Genomic DNA, 16,125 nt, shown 5'->3' with positions numbered 1-16,125 from the left:
GTCTTGTTGTAGGCCCCCTTCAGATGCTGGAAGCTGCTCTGAGCTTCCCTTCTCCAGGCTGCACAGCCCCAATGTTCTCAGCCTGTCTTCATACTAGAGGTGGTCCAGCCCCTGATCATCCCTGTGGTCCTCCTCTGGACTTGCTCCAACAGCTCCATGTCCTTCTTATGTTGAGAACTGTACACAGTGCTCCAGGTGGGGTCTCACAAGAGCAGAGTAGAGGGGGCAACATCACCTCCTTTCACCTGCTGGTGACGCTTCTTTTGATGCAGACGGTGTGTGATGCTGTGGATTGCTGTTGCTGTGCTATTCTCTCAGCACTCACAGGTGCATTTTAATCCAATTTTCTGACTCCGCTGAATGTGATTTATGAGCCAGGGAAGAGTAGTCCTTCCCTTGGCTCAGTAGCTTCAGACAGTAGCTCGCGTGGTCTGCCCAGAGTGAGGCACACAAAGCAGTTCCTGCTGCCCTCCTCTCTGCCCAGCTTTGGCTAATTGCAGTTTGGAGGCTTGGTGGGGAGATGCAGGTCATCCCAGAGAAAGAGTCGGTGGGAGGGAGATGGAGCAGCTGACAGAAGCTGCCCCAAAGTAGGCTGATGAATTATAAATACCAGCTGTCAGGCTGCATTGCTAGTGTGCAGGAGCTGACAGGCTGTGGTGTACCACTTGGTCTCCAGTGTGTTGGCTCGCCCAAAGGTGTGTTCAATATTTATGGGAAGCCAGGATACAATCAGGTCTGCTTCCGTCACAGCTCTGCTTGCTTGTGGTTGTGCCTTTTACTGGTTTCTGAGCTGGGGCTGCTTAATATAGGTTTGCAGCCTGCAATATTTGTGACTGAAAGTCACAGAAGATTAAAGAGAATAGAGAAAAGGATGCTGGTGGTGGAGGGAAGTGCAGAAGGTATGTGTGTTTGAGGCTTTTGTAGTCAAGCCAATATCACCCTTGATTTTGCTGAGCTGGTCTGCTTCTGTTCATCTGAAGAGGAACTGTAAATGTTTAAGAAATAATCTAAAGGTATTGGGATGATAAGTCTTTCAGAGCTCCCTCCCTTAATGGCATTATTGAGAATGCTAGGGGAAACCCTGATGTTTATAACTTGTGCATGTTGGCAGTTGGTATTTTATTATGGAGGGCTTTTGAAGGCACCAGACTGGTTTCATACATATCCGAATGAAGAGGAAAATGGCTGTCTTCAAGCCTGTAAATAAATGATGGTGGTAGCAGAGCACTGTAAGGTCATATCTGGAGGTTTATCAGTATGTCTTTGCTGTACTGGGATTACTGGTAGAGCTACTCAGTATTAAGACTTAACTTTTGGGATGTTACCAGCAAATGAGCTGAGGTTCCTTGAAAAGGTAACCTGTTGCTGTTCTCCTAATGCATGGTAAGAGCTTTCTTTCCTGATCAAGTCTGCACTATCGACTCAATACTGAAAATACCTTCCTTGCATAAGTCAAAAGAAAGATGCAAAGCAAATGACATACACTTTTAGTTAAAGTCTAATTAAAGACTTCTAATTAAAATTTAATTGTGTGCAATTACATACCCATCAGCAAACAGACTACTATTTACATGTTCATCACTAATACATGTCAGAAAGACAAGAACTTTTTCCATCCATTTCCTCACTTGCTTTCAAAGTGATACCATTTTTAGGAGATGATATTACTAAATTATGACTTTCTCAAATTAGGAGGACTTTCTTATGTTCTTCTATAGAACACTACCTAAAACCAGTCTATCCTTGAACTTGCCAGAAGAATCCCCAGTTGTGAAGATGTCCTTTTTTTTCTTTCTCTTTTTTCTTATAAAGGCTTGAACTTGTGCTCAGGAAGTGGTACATTCAGCACTGGGTAGCACAAGATGTATGTATGCACCTCCTTTGGCCCAACAGTGTGCTTCCACAGATCGTTTTGATAGCAGCCTGTATTTATATCACTGTTGCTATCTGTCCCCTGCTAATGTTTTGTGGCTGTGAACCTCGCTGGTGAACTGAACTGGCGGAAAGCTCAGTTCTCTCTGCTGTATGCCCTAAGCAGCAGCCTGTAGTTGCTTTGGGTGTCTGTAGAATGGTATTCTGACACTCAGAAGTTGCAGAATTTAATCATCCGGTTGGATATATGCTAGATTGAAGTCTTGTCTTATGTTTATACAGTGGCTAGTGCTGACATCTGAATAAAGCTTTTTTGGATGTTTCATCTAACTATTTAAGTGGGCAACCCCCTTGCCTTTCACTGTTCAAGAAAACAAATCTTAGTTTTCTCCCCAAAGACAGCTTACATCCCTTTCTCTAGTGCCATCCATGCACTGTAATCCTACACGGAGAGATGGAAGTGATTCCATTTATATTGCATTTTCATTTTGTGTATTGCTTTCAGACCTTAACACCTCTCTTGTGGCAGTTGTATAATGCTGCAAAGCTGGAACAATGTGTTATTCCAATGTAATGGAGCAGTGACTGTCTTTCCTTTTGTCTTTGTAGATACTCTCCGCTATTACATGACCTGTAGTGCTGGGTACCCCAACCCTTTCCAGCAGGTGAGTGTAAGCATCCTTCACCCCTTCTCAGCATCCTGCAGAGTACAGGTTAAATGCTTTCGATGCCAGCATGCAGCAAGTTGCAAGGTGTGTTAGCTTTATGGAGCACTCCACCTGTTGGTAAAGCTTTGATAGCTACTTCCCAGTTGTGCAAGAGGTGGCACTGTGATATAGTGAGCAGTTTTTTCCAACTTCATCACTACCTGCATAGTTTCAGGTCCAGGATGTCGTCTCAGAAGGGCCTGTGTGTAATGTGGTGAGGACCATGGCTCTGTGGTACCTCTGTTTATATGGCACTCTTCCAAGAGGAGCATGAAGAAAGAGCACCCACAATTAATGCCAGAGTGGGAAGCTACATCGTGCTTTGAATCTCTTCTTGCAGGTTCTTTTAGGTTAAAGAGTGGCAGTGCTTCACTCCCAAAAGGCAGCCACTTCTGTGGGTGAGGGAGTGATTCTCACATATGCCTCTTAAATCCTTTGGATGTTGAAGGGTTTGTATCCTGAAGTATAAATGTGAGTCATTATTCTTTTGTGTGGGGGCTGAAGAACAGCACCTGGGTCCATCCCAAACTTTGTCTTATGTATCAGAGGCCAGAATGAACCCACACCACCCACCATTTGGCAGACACCAGCTGCTTCACCATTTATATTTAGGATTTTTTAAGTCTTGTCTTCCTCTGTTTTAAAGGGTGGGGTAAGAACACTTCAAGCTGTGGTATGATGCACCGTTGCCATCTGTTGCATTTCTGGTTGTTCAGTATACGCTCTGACATGCTATTGCATGTGAAATTCCCATGGATGCCTTAATGGGATGTGAAGGCTGCACCCTAATACAAACAACTTCTGGTTTTAACATTAAGTCTCTCTCAGCCATCTGATTTAGTAGAAAAATCCAGCTGTGCTTGGTGAGAACATGAGTACTTTGTCTTTTCTTTCTCCTTCCCCTCTGTCCTGGAGCCAGCTCCAGCTGTGTGTATGGTTTTTGTGTATGTATTTTGTTGTTGTTTGTTCTTTTGGTTTTTCCTTTCCCCTATTCCTTCTGTCTGTACTTCTTCCAGGTTGGTAAAAGTCAAACTTAACCCTTTTGCAGCTGCACTCATGTTAGTTGAGACATTCTTAACCTGTACCATTCATACAGATGATGCTTCAATATTTGGGAAGTAGGATTTAAGTCTCTTTCCCAGGAGTTCTGTTGGTGCATGTGGCCTGGCTGAAACATTGCATGTTTTGTGTTGAGCAGAAGCTGTCAGCAAGTCACAAGGCTCTGGTAGAAATGCAGGATGATGTTGTGGAACTCATGAGGTCAGCGAGCAGAGAGCACCCCACCTCCAAGGTAACTCTCCTCAAGTTTGCTCTCCCTGTGCTTTCTGCCTTCCCTTACCCTTGTACAAAGCCTAACATCAGCTCCTGCAAAGCCGTTTCCATGTAGTAATTGCTAGCTTGTTGCTTACAGGAATATCTTACTCGGATCCAAGAGGTTTTAAATTCAACAGAGATCAACTTGCAGCAACTGACAGCTTTAGTAGACTGCCGGAGTCTGCATTTGGTGAGTACTCAGTAACTGGGCTTGAGCTAAGAAAGAACAAAGGGGATGAAGAGCCTGTAGTGTACTGATTATTTTGGTGTTTCAAATCTCTGGTGTGCCAGAACAGTTTACAACAGCTTTTACTGTTTGACTCCAGCTGAAAAGAGAATGGGCATTTGGATCAAGTTAGCTTGCTGTTTAAAGATCAACATAGGAAACTAGATAACATGCCTTTGTACATCTACAAGCTGCAGCCCTAAGGTTGCAGGGCTCTCAGATGTTTTTTTTTTCTCTAGCACATAGCTTATTGCCTTTCCTGTGGAGTGGAATGCCTTAAAGCTGCAGAATAGCATGGACTAACTGTTGCCCTAGCTGAGTTGCTGGAGGCAGATAAACAGTCCGTGATGTGTTCCTGGACAACAGGACATAGTGAAGGAGCTGAGAGGCTTAAAGAAAAATGTGCTATCTTAAGTGTGCCTTTGCTTTTTTTCTACCACCACCACTCCTCATCACTCCCCATTTTTCTCCTTCCTCATTTTTACTGTGTGGGGTTGAAAATATTTCTGTTTAAATCTGAGATGTGCTTTGTGAGAGGAAATAAGGATTAGATCAGTTATGAAAAACACTTGAGGTCCCTGAAATTAAAACAGAAATTTGCCCTGGAAAAGAAACTACAATCTCTTAAGTTGTTTCATAATAGTCTAGGGGAAGGGCTTTTGAATTAGAGCTCAATGTTAAATCTCTAATGATCAGGAAACTCTGCTCGTTTCTCTCTCCAGGATTACGTCCAGGCTTTGACGGGCTTTTGCTATGATGGAGTGGAAGGCCTCATCTACCTGGTTCTCTTCTCCTTTGTCACAGCCCTCATGTTCAGTTCCATTGTGTGCAGCGTCCCACACACTTGGCAGCAAAAGAGGTATAGAGAGGGTTTGGATCCTGTAGCATTGTAGAGCTCTTTCCTAATGAAGACTGGCTATTGGACTTGTGCCCATGAGCATATGGAGCTCTTTCCCATATGATCCCAGGAGTGTGAGGGATGAGGCTTTATAAGCACAGGTCCAACAGAAAAAAAAAGTTGGCTTTTGTTCTGGCTGTGGTTAATACTTACATCTGAATGTTATTGCACTGGAATACTATGTGTGCAGGGTATTTAGTACACTGTAGGACTATAAGTCAAGACAGATGAATGATTATAGCTGTAGAGAGAGGTAATGCTACGTGCCATCTCTGTAAAATGCCTGTTCTCTTGCATTGCTTTGAGGCATTTGTTCTAGTATGGGGAAGAGAATTGAAATGAGAAGCAGTTCACACTTGCCTTTTTGGCTTTGCTTATACCGGGGTGACTGACTTGCATAGCTAATAGAAACCAGAACTGTCTTGGTGGCAATAGCATGAGCAGATGAGATACTTGCAAATTGGTGGCAATCATCTAGCAGCAGAGTTGTTTGGAATTAGTATTAATGGTTCAGGCTGATCAGTTAAGTGTTGAGCAAACCTTTGCTTCACTGACTGGCTGCTGCACCACAGGCAGCTATTAAAATAGCTTCGAGTTTTCTGTTCTTGCAAAAGAGCAGTAGCCTGTGCAGCAAAGTCTATTCTGTGGTTCTGAAACACAATTTTTGTGGTCTAAGTCCAGACTCAAGGTTCGCAGATCAAAATAAAATGGAACATCCTGAACAATAGCAGGAAGCCAGAGCCCGCCAGGCCTGTAGTGCCCACAGAGAGAGCCTTGGGAAGTGCGTCAGAGGAGCAGTTGAGAAAATGGCTGGTTTCCTTACCTCTTCCACATGCAGCTGCAGAGACATTACCAAGAAGAGAATGGTAGTCTAAGGAGAAAGGTTTACACAGTGGTATCTCTCGTGCTGCCTTCCATGTGGGCTGCTGCCTGCCCTCCTAGCCCCAGCAGGCTCTGACTGCTGCTGTGAACTGAAGGATTCCCTCTTGCATTCCCTCCAGCACCCTTGCTTCCTCTGCCTGCCTCTGGGAAGTGGAGGATGTCATCCTTTATTGCCTGTAAGAGACTCTCCAGGCTGCAATTCCCTGAATAAATCTTCAGTGCCACCTTGTGGTGCAGAAGCTGTGGGTGATGTTTGGGATGTTCTAGTGAGGTCCATGCTGTCTGTCCCAGCAACAAAGTGCTTCCTGAGGAACCCTTTACTAGCTTTGTCAACCATCACTAAAGTGTATTTCAAACCTTCGTGCTTCATCCTATAATTAGGGAGATAAAATAGCAGTGTATATTACATAGGAGGGACAAGAAACTACTATGGGAAGGGGGGAAGAAACCAGTTGGCAAATAGCTCTGCATTAAAATTGGTTTAAAATTCTGGCACTCTTAAGAGAATAAAGGCTTTAGACACGAATGTTGCAACTTAGTCTCTCTGAAGGCTTCTGAGATTTTGCTAGAAGCTGAAGCAGACTCATAACCAGAATGGGAGTTCAGAGAAGTCTACAGAGACTTATCCTTAAAAGGTCTTTGGACATGGCTACAAGAAACAGAAGGACACAGATTGTTGTTTTGAAGGATGCTTTCTGTGGGATGCTTGGCACTACCTCCCCGCTGTCTTTGTTTTGTTTTGTTAAGTGCTGTGTATTTCAGGATGTGTGACCATCCTTTGGCTGCATGACTGGGCAGTTGCAGAACTGTGCGGTCTGCCAAGCCCTGGGAGAAGACCATAGGGAGACTGTAGGGGATCACACAGTGTAAAAGTCCAGATGGTATCTGTGGGAGGTCTGAGTCACTGTGGTGTAGGCTGTGTTTGACACTGCCACCCTGAGGCATCCCAAATGGGTATGAATGTGGAGGTGTGGAAGATGGTTGGGAGGTTCCTAGGATTACCATGGTTTCCTGCAAACCCCACGTGTGGGGTAATTGTAGGGTTCTAGGAACTTTTTCTCCTTCTTGCAGAAGCTCAGATGATGATGGGGAAGAAGAATCAGCTGCTCAAGGGAGTAGACAAACACACGATAATCTTTACAGAGTGCACATGCCCAGCCTCTATAGCTGTGGGAGTAGTTATGGCAGTGAGACCAGCATTCCAGCAGCAGCACACACAGTCAGCAATGCTCCTGTCACAGAGTACATGTGAGTATCCTGATAAGAAGGCTGTACTGCGGCTTGTCCAGGTTGCTTCACTCTCATTTCTGTTGTTGCAAGCACTGCAAGGCAGGTACTTTTGACCAAGCAGTAGAAAGTCATGAAGGATTTTGTCCAAAGTGTAAAAAGGCATGCCTTCTGATTGGTATCTACTGGGAGATGGGAGTAGCTTAGAAGTGCTGCAGTAGAGGAAGAGCTGTATTAGCATGCTCCAAAATGTGAACAGCTTTATCCTGCAGGATTTAGGAATCTGTCTAGAGAAAAGAAATAGGAAAGTATTGTCTGGGCTCCTTATAACAAGATTATTCTGATCACCAGAAGAGTTAATTTTTCAGACAGAGCAGTCTTGCCAGAAGATTTTAAGCCTCCTTAGGGACTAAAAGCCAAGACAAAACCTTCAGGCTCTGTCCTTCCACAATATTTGCAGTCAGCTCTGACATCTGTTGCAGTCTGGAGCTACCTAGTCCAGGTGGGATCTTCAGAGCTTTCTCCAAAAGTGCCTAACCCTGATCACACTTGGACTACCTTCAGGACCCATTTTTTTTGGGCTGGCACATCATTTTGTTCTTCCTTTTAGACTTTGTCCTCATTTTATCTCCGTTTCTGCAGCTTGGCAGCTCTGACGCTGCAAGGAGGCAGATTTTCCTGTGGATCTATTTTTAAATCACTTGGCACGATTCGGTGTGGGCCCTTCTGAGTAAGAGAAGTGCTTAATCTGAGGAAAATGACACTAACTTTGTGCCCTTGTCTGAAAAGGGGGGATCCACCTGGCCTGTAGGAAAAGCTTTGAGGGAGACTGACCTGAGACAGTAGTTCTGGGGGTGTGTGTGCTCTGTCCCGTGGCACCATCAGAGACCTTCCCCAGAGAAGCATGGCACGTGTCCCCTGTTACCATGTGTGTCTTCCTTTCCTAGGAGCCAGAATGCAAATTTCCAGAACCCCCGTTGCGAGAATACCCCGCTCATTGGCCGGGAGTCCCCACCTCCCTCAGTAAGTCTCTCTTTACTGCTCCTCTCTGCTTCAGCAACTTTGGGCAACACACGTTTACCACTCCTGTATACTCTCAAGGGAGCTGATTGTGCAGCCAAACACAGGATCTGGCCCATAAATGGCAGCAGTTTGTATAAACAAGCCATGTCTCACCTGCCATGGAGAACAAAACCCTGCTGTGCTACTTTGGACATTGCACATAAAAAGAATACAGCTCAAATCTGTTAACGCTGGTAATCCTATGGGCCCAGTCCTACCACCACTGAAGTTGCATGAGTATCCTGGTGTGGGTGATTTCAGCATGATGATTCACTTGCATGCAGTGTACTTGCTATCTGTGGCATTGGTTCCTCAAGTCTGAAAGAAACTTGGTGAAACAGTAAATGCAGAGTTATCGCTGAACCTCTCTCCTTAATGTGCCCTAAAGAGATGGTAGGATGAAACCTGTATTATTTTTCTTTTTGTTGAGATTTTTTTTTTTTAAATCTTTCTTTCACAACTGTTTTACTTTCTTTGGAATCTATTTTTTGTATTTAATTTCCTATAAAGGAAAAAAAAAAAAACTTTCATGGAAGGTTTTGGTATTTGGAGTGGCCCGAGAGCCATTTCTGTAAGCTGGATAAAACATGGGCTTGCCTTCATGTCTGTGTAAACACTAGATGAATCTTGCCCTCCTTCACTGGATCCTGTAAGCCTTACCAGAACTTGGAGAACATGCCATCGCAGTGCTCACTAACTTCGTGTGATTACAGAGGATGAGTAGTAGCATGCTTAATAACCAACCAGTCTCCAGGTATACGTAAAGAAAACACACTCTGTTGTGCATGGTTCAAATTCGTGGGAAGAGGAGGATGAAGGATGGGGGAGTAGGAACTGTGGTGGAAAAGAGGACATCACATTCATGTTTTCACTCCAAAAGGACCACTTCATCTTGCTGTAAGAGAAGGTGGAAAAGTGGAGAGTTGATGCTATTTCTGTGCTTGGCCAGACCTCTTTCAAGCTTCACAAAGCATTTCTCCTGATCCCTGGTGGTACTCTGATCCCAAGCTCTGTTATCTGCTCTCAGCAGCGAGATGGTCCTCAGGAGAAGAGCCAATGTGCTGCACACACAGTGCAGTGTGGCAAATGCTTTACTGCTGACGTTCCCTGTTGTAGGAAGGGCACTATCTCTGGTACTGCCAAGGCATATGTTCAATGCTTGTAGACCCTTACCCTACAGCTCTTCTGCTTCAGAGAAAGCACACTCCTTTCCACAGGGGCTTTAGTTATGCAGGAAGTTCCCTGGTTCTTCAGTGGCTGTTTGTGTTAATACTTTGAGGGGGGGATCTGGGTCCTGGTGTCTTAGGCTGGTTTCTGAGGCCAGACAAAGATGAGACTTGGCAGCCAACAATATGGGCTATAGAGAAGTGCAGGAGCTTGGGGAGGAGGAGTACGGTGCTGCACCTATAGACAGCCTGTCCCTAGATGAGGCAAGGAGCTAGATACAGGATAAATGTGTTTCCTGCAGGGATGTAGTAGACAGGCAGTGGGGAGAAGAAAAATACTGTCTACACTCATGGCAGCAGGGAAGGGGGCTTTTCTGGGATTTTTGTGTTTGCAGCTCTCTAGAGCAGGTGGCTGAGACCATACTGAGCCAGAAGAAACTGTAGCTTTTCATAGCAACTCATCTGTGGGAAGAGAGAGATGAAAAGGGAATACCAATGCACGTGTCCCTACCTCTTTTTGAGAGGGAGGAGAGGGGGATAACCATCCAAATATGTTATGTCCAGCGTGTGGAAAGAGCTGATGTATTCTGTTTAGCTTTCTGTGAACAGATGGTGAAAACTAAGATGTGATGATCCTGCTGCATTGTTTGTCCGTTACTTTTTCCTGGCTTTTTGTTTGTTTGGTTTGTTTTTTTCCCTTCTCTCATTCCTTCTGTTTTCTCCTTCTTGCCACAGGGCTATTCCCTTAGGGTTGTAGAGCCCACCTTGTCACTGACACTCACCACAGCGTTTCACTTGCTTGCACTGTGTTTTTCATGCACGTTGAGGCTGCACTCTCTTTTTCTCTCTTTCTTGCGTCATCACAGTTGTATTTGGCTGCCATGGACAGTAGCAGCCATATGAGCTGGCAGCTTAAGCCCTCGGACAGTGCACGGACATACTGGTAACAGCGCCCGCAAATGGAACAGGTACTGGAAAAAAGGTCCTTCTTGCTCAACCCCTACTCCACTCCCAACCACTCCCTTCATCCCTGCACTGTTTATCCCGGGCCAGTGCCTTTTATTTCTTCACATTCCTTCCCTCTGCACCTCCCACCCCATTCCCTCCTGCCAAGGGTGAAAATTCAAACCACTTTTTGCTCTGGTGCAGACTCAAGGAGCAGTATCAACCTTGGAAAGGCTTCTGGTGCACGTTGTGAGGATTATAGGTGCCCATGCCTCATAAAAGCTAACTCGCAGCAGCTTCAACTCAGAGTCCACACTTGAGAACAGCTTGAACACTTAGTACGGAGTGGTGCTCGAATGTAGAACTAACTTTGCACTTCAAATGCAGAACAGAAGTTCTCCCATCACAAGAAGTCATTTTCTAGAAGTAAAGAGAACCATTCTAGTAGCTTTTCACTTGGGACTGGTTTTCTTCAGCTTTTGTCTTCCCTTGAGCCCTACTGCTGTTCTCTTTTGTCTTGATTGGTCATAGCAGCATGTGCCTGGAACAGATACTTACCTGTCACAAGCTTTTAGCCTCTCAGTAGGGTTTTTAATTTGTTGAAAGATCCTAGCTGGAAATGGTGGCCTGTCCTGAAGAATTACTTCATTGCCTGTTAGATGTGTGTGCAGCTTCTCCTTTTATCCTTGCATTTAAAGTCAGAAAGGAGCAAGTTTAAAAAAGAACTTCCCTAAGGGTCCAGACATAAGCACTAAGATCTGTTTCATTCTGTTTCAAAACTTTTTACTGTTTTTTGTTCTGTGTGTGTCCGAATCATCCCATCCATGTCCCACAGGCCCTGTGAACAGGGCCCTCCTAGTACCATTTCACTGTCTGAATTCCTAATGGGCTGTAGTTGCTGATGTTGTCCAAGATAGCCAGTGTTTCCTCCCTCGCAGTGGTCCATGACAAAGCCACGTGCCTACAGAAATAGTAGGTGATCTGTATTAGACTTTGTGGGTTTTGAGCTTGGTTGAATACAGGGTGCAATTAGAGCTACCAGGCAACTTACCTGGTATGAAGGACAACACTTCTTCAAGGGAGCTGCAGTCACACAGTAACTGGAAGGTGTTGGTTCCAGCTGGAACAGAATTGCTTTTGGCTCATGCAGTCAGTGTCCCGTATCTTACATTCTGTTCCTGGAAATACATGTCCATGAAGCTGCTGTTCCTTCCTTTCTGTCGTTCCTGTTGGGACCTCTGTCAGCCTTGCACTGGATTCCTTTCCGTCATGTTGCTGCTTGGTCTGCATTCTTGCTGCCTCTTGCTGTTTGTCTGCCTGCCTTGTGACGTGCTGGGAAAGGGGGCTGTCTGAATCGGGTGTCTTGACGCCCTCTGCCATGGTGCATGAATGCAAACAAGCTTGTCCTGAAGCATGGTGCTGACACCCTTGAAAGGGTCACAACTTCCTTCAGTCTTAAGTCTTGCAAAGACTGCTCTTGGGCATCAGCTCATGGTGGCCTTTTCTGCTTTTTGGTTCCTGCAGGAGGTATTGTAGTGATGCTAGATGGGACTGTTCCATGAAATAAGGGATTGCTTGGAGCGGGGGGAATTCTAATGTCCTCATTCTGGACTTGAAACATCCTCTGGGCTGAAACATGACCTGATCTCAGTCTGCACTGTCTTGTGTTTATCTAAGGTCACACCCAGAGCTTAATGTGGCAGTCTGCAGGGCTAAGAAAAAGGCATTGCATTCTTTCCACGACTTTAAAAACAAACAAAGCAAACAGAAGCTCTGTTCTTTTTAACTTGGAAAACTTAAGTCCCTTTGAATTCAGAACCCACTGGCTGGAATTGCCTGTTTCCCTGCATCTTGTACCTCCCATACATGATACCAAACCCTCTGTGTTTACTGTGCTCTATTTAAGGGGTAGATCAACTTTTAAGAACTTGAATCCAGAAGCTTTGGTCTTTATTGAATTACCTGAATAGCTCTGGCAGGAAATCAAAGTCAGGGTAGCTGAAGAGAGTATGTGTGGGTTTTTTGACCACAAATAGTAAATGGTTTATACTCCCAGTCATGGTTTCATATGGTAGGTGGTCTTCCAGCATAACTTGCTAAGCTGTGAAGTACTCATGGACTGCACAGTTCACAGGAGTCAATAGAGTTTATGGTCTCTAAAATTAACTGATTATACCCATTAATTTTACTTGCAACTAAAGATTCCTTTGTACACAGGCTGTATGTGTTAAGTACCTAACTAGTATGTGCTGGCAAACCATACCTGTGAAAGCTTATACCCTCAACAAGGCTGAACGTGAAGGAGAGACTATTTTTCTTTGGAGAAATACAAAAATAAAGCTGTGTGCAATCAGCTGTGTTTGTCCTAGCTGACTGCTAAGTGACTGGGAGGTGTGCTGTATTGAATAGCACAAGCCACCAGCAGAACTGGTAACAAGAAGCCTTTTTAGGTGCTCTTTTTAAGGTAGCTGACAGTGTGGTGAAGCTATGGGTTGAAACTTGTCCTCTGTGCTGTTTTTGAAAGGGTGAATGAGGGTGTATAGGCATATGGGTACTTCCAGCAAGAGTACTGGAAGAATGAGTGCATTGTACGTGTTCTTTAACCTTCTATGAAAGCTCCTCTTTAAAGGAAACTAAATGCAACTGTACACCTTACATCTGTGTCAGGCACTGTATCCAGGTTACTTCAGAGTAGAGTCGACGGCCTCCTTAGCTCCAAACTGTGCTCAGGCTGTAAGTCTTTAGAATTACTTTATAAAGGAGCTGAAGACTTATTTTAACTACAAATAATGTAGTTTGGTTTCATATCGGTGTGACTGGCAAGTGTCTGCTGATACATCTTCATTTGCTGTTCTGTCTGGATGTTGGAATCTGTGTATTCCACAGCATTTTTCCTCTGCTTCCCAGCAGAGGAGGCACTGAAAGACTTGGATGAGGGACTACTGTCAACAGCATGTGGAGCAGACCACTCGTACATGGGGTCTAATGCAGTGACTGAAGATCCAGTGCATGCTGATAGAGCTGTGTTGGTTATGAGAGGTGGCCAGTGAAGTGTTAGCTCTCTACTCCCAGGTTTACTTACCATGGTCACTAAAAAATACACTTTAACAAAAGGAGTAACTGGTTCAAATGATAATGGGAAAAGGTACAAAGGAGCAAAAATCCTGAGTTAAGGAGAGAACATCAGCCCTAACTCTGACTACTCTGAATCTTGATTTGTTCCTTGTGGTGGATTGCAGGTAGGTTTGAATGTAAAATGCCCTCTGCTTGACTGTTCAAATCTCATGTTCCTGATTACTTTGTTTTAGTGACACTTAAAGAACTGTGGGATGTTTTCTTGGTGGAGGAAGAAGTGAATTCTTTACAACTTCTTCCTCCATGGGAGGTGTGCTTTGTACATCCTTGAAATGCAGTTCATCAAGAGGCCCTTCTTGATTTTAATGCTCTAAAGAGAGTTGATGTTGCATGTTGTGTGCTGAGCCTATGACTTGTCCAGGAAGATGCATGATCACCTTCCATGATCTGGGATTTAATTTTTCTAGATACTAAATACTTTTTACAGAACCTTAGCACCTGGAATTCTCTGTTCATACTCATCTCCTGTCCCATGTCACCATATAGAATACAAATGGAAAATGAGCAATCAAACACATTTTTCTTTCCAAGACCACCTTCTTACCACGATGTTTGGCTGGTAATTTCAGCATTGCGCTGCCCGAAACATGCCCTACTTGTTCTGTGAGAAAGTTCTTTGACTTCTAAGCTCCTCTGAACCTGTTGGGTTAGTCTCATATGATTTAATAATGGCCTTACCTTTATTTCTGAAGCAGAAATCACATTTAATAAACTGTACAGCATACAGTCCTTAAACTGGCTCAGCTTGGAAATTTCTACCTTCTGCCTTCTCACTGACAAAAAATACATCTTAAACCCAGAAAGAACAGATGTACCCTTTGTCTTCTAAATATAGATGCCTTTTCTGGGCCAGAGTTTTATATTAAGATCTATGTTCTGCAGGAAGCTTTTCCAATTATGGAAGACACTAAAAGATGAATGTGCAAATAAAGCCACAGGTGTCTTCATCTTATGCTGATGGGATCAGATCTGCCAAAAGAGCAGTTTCTCTCTTCTATTGTGCAGAGATTCAGCCTGGGTCAGTCTTTGAAGGAAAACTGATAAAATACTGTTAATACTCTGAAAATGCCTTTGGACTGCTGAGCTTTTGAGAGCTTAAAGATGCCTCATAATGTTCTTTCCCAGTGGGCAAGATAAATCATAACTCCTGGTGTGGAACTGCTTTTCAGTTGTCTCTTTGCCAGCTTAAGCGGCTGTTTTATGTGGTTCAGTTTTAAAGGTGATAAGTCAGGATGCTGAAGAGCACTCTTGGGAAGTAAGATGTGGGCATTGTAGAATTATTCAAGCTCCACTGGGTATAAAAAGAGGAATAAAATATCTGTCCTCATTGCTTGGTTATTAGTAGCATGGTAGCAGAATCCCAGAAGCAGTAATGTGGTCATGATGAAGGCATTGAACACACTGGCATAAAGAGGCAAAGGTTTTTGTTCTTACTGCTGGGTGGTATTTACATGCCTACATTCAGCTCATTATTCAGAGCTGAATGACATATGTTACCTCAGTAGCTTCTGGGAGCTCTTTTGGATTACTTTTATTAGAATAAAAATGAAAATAAGAAAAAACACGCCTTATACCCCCAAAACAAAACAACCTCTCATCTTTCTGGCTTTCTGCTCTTACCCCCAATCTGTAGTCTTGTCCATCACTGCATAGCATGCAGGTTGGATCCCAAGTCAGAGTGGATTATTACCCATCTGATAACTGTTAGCTAATATCATCTTGTTTAATGGCAGCCTGTTTCTAGCATGGCAGGGTCTGTTCTTTCTTGGGCATAAATTGTTCAGAGATTCATTCTTCCACACTTTTCATTCAAACTGCCCATCTGTGGTCTTCTGATGACCTCATTGCTGTAAAATGCAATGTAAAAAGGCAGTTGCACACCCAGTTTCTTTTCAGCGTCCTTTTCTGGCATGGTTGAAAGCAATAACATGATTAAGAGAGGATGAAGGTGTGAGGTGGGCTTTTACATCTGCATCATTTCCATATCCCACTTCTCCCAAGCAAAGTATGGCGTATTTCAACTCAATGGCTATTGGATTTCCTTCTGTGTAGAGAGCTTGGATAAAACATTAGCCCATCTGCTCTGACCTGGCCAGCATCCTTGCAGCAGGCTGACAGTATGTTACTTAGAGTGGACATGTGAAACTTTCCTTGTAAAACTGAGCCAGCAGCTCCTTGGTATGCTTGCTGTGATTACAGACCTTTTAATGCAGGGAGGTGATCGTAATCTGTGGTTCTGTGCTTACATTAGTCATTCTGACTTACTTTTCTGTTCTGTTTTGTTTCTTTTTGTCTTGTCTTCCTCCAGTACACCTCCAGCATGAGAGCCAAATACCTCGCCACCAACCAACCTCGTCCAGATGCTGGCAGTGTGCATTAAAATGAAAAAGCAAAAGCAAAAACAAAACCCACACGTGCAGTCAGACTAAACAATGTGCCAACTGCTGTGCCCCTGTGCTGTCCTCGTAGAACAATCCTGCTGTTCTCCCAAAATCCAGTGCAGCTCCTCCTGTTTCTCCAGTCCAGACCACCCCTCCAACCTGGTACCTGTCCACTGCAGTGGAAGCTCCTTTTGAAGTTAAGCCTTCACCTTGGTGTACCTGCCTGATGTGCAAGAGAGCAAGCACATGCAGGCAAGCCACTGAGAGCACCCAGACTAGAAACTGGGTCCACTACTTATTAGAGTAGCCT

The 16,125-nt window shown here is 44.2% G+C and overlaps 1 protein-coding gene across 1 annotated transcript in view; it reads left to right on the top strand.

Annotated features, from left to right (window-relative positions):
- Nucleotides 1-15,814, top strand: part of LOC104411028 (protein tweety homolog 3-like) — a 56,398-nt gene extending 40,584 nt beyond the window's left edge. The window contains 7 exon segments of the mRNA XM_010021350.1: nt 2,482-2,537; nt 3,778-3,870; nt 3,991-4,083; nt 4,842-4,978; nt 6,971-7,147; nt 8,074-8,149; nt 15,743-15,814. Of these exon segments, the coding sequence (XP_010019652.1) occupies nt 2,482-2,537; nt 3,778-3,870; nt 3,991-4,083; nt 4,842-4,978; nt 6,971-7,147; nt 8,074-8,149; nt 15,743-15,814 (704 nt within the window).
- The last annotated feature ends 311 nt before the right edge of the window (nt 15,815-16,125 follow it).

Source organism: Nestor notabilis, unplaced genomic scaffold (assembly GCF_000696875.1).
Source record: "Nestor notabilis isolate BGI_N333 unplaced genomic scaffold, ASM69687v1 scaffold9689, whole genome shotgun sequence".
Lineage (NCBI taxonomy): Eukaryota > Metazoa > Chordata > Aves > Psittaciformes > Psittacidae > Nestor > Nestor notabilis.
The sequence above is the reverse complement of the archived record's forward strand: the minus strand, read 5'-3'. Positions and strand labels throughout refer to the sequence as shown.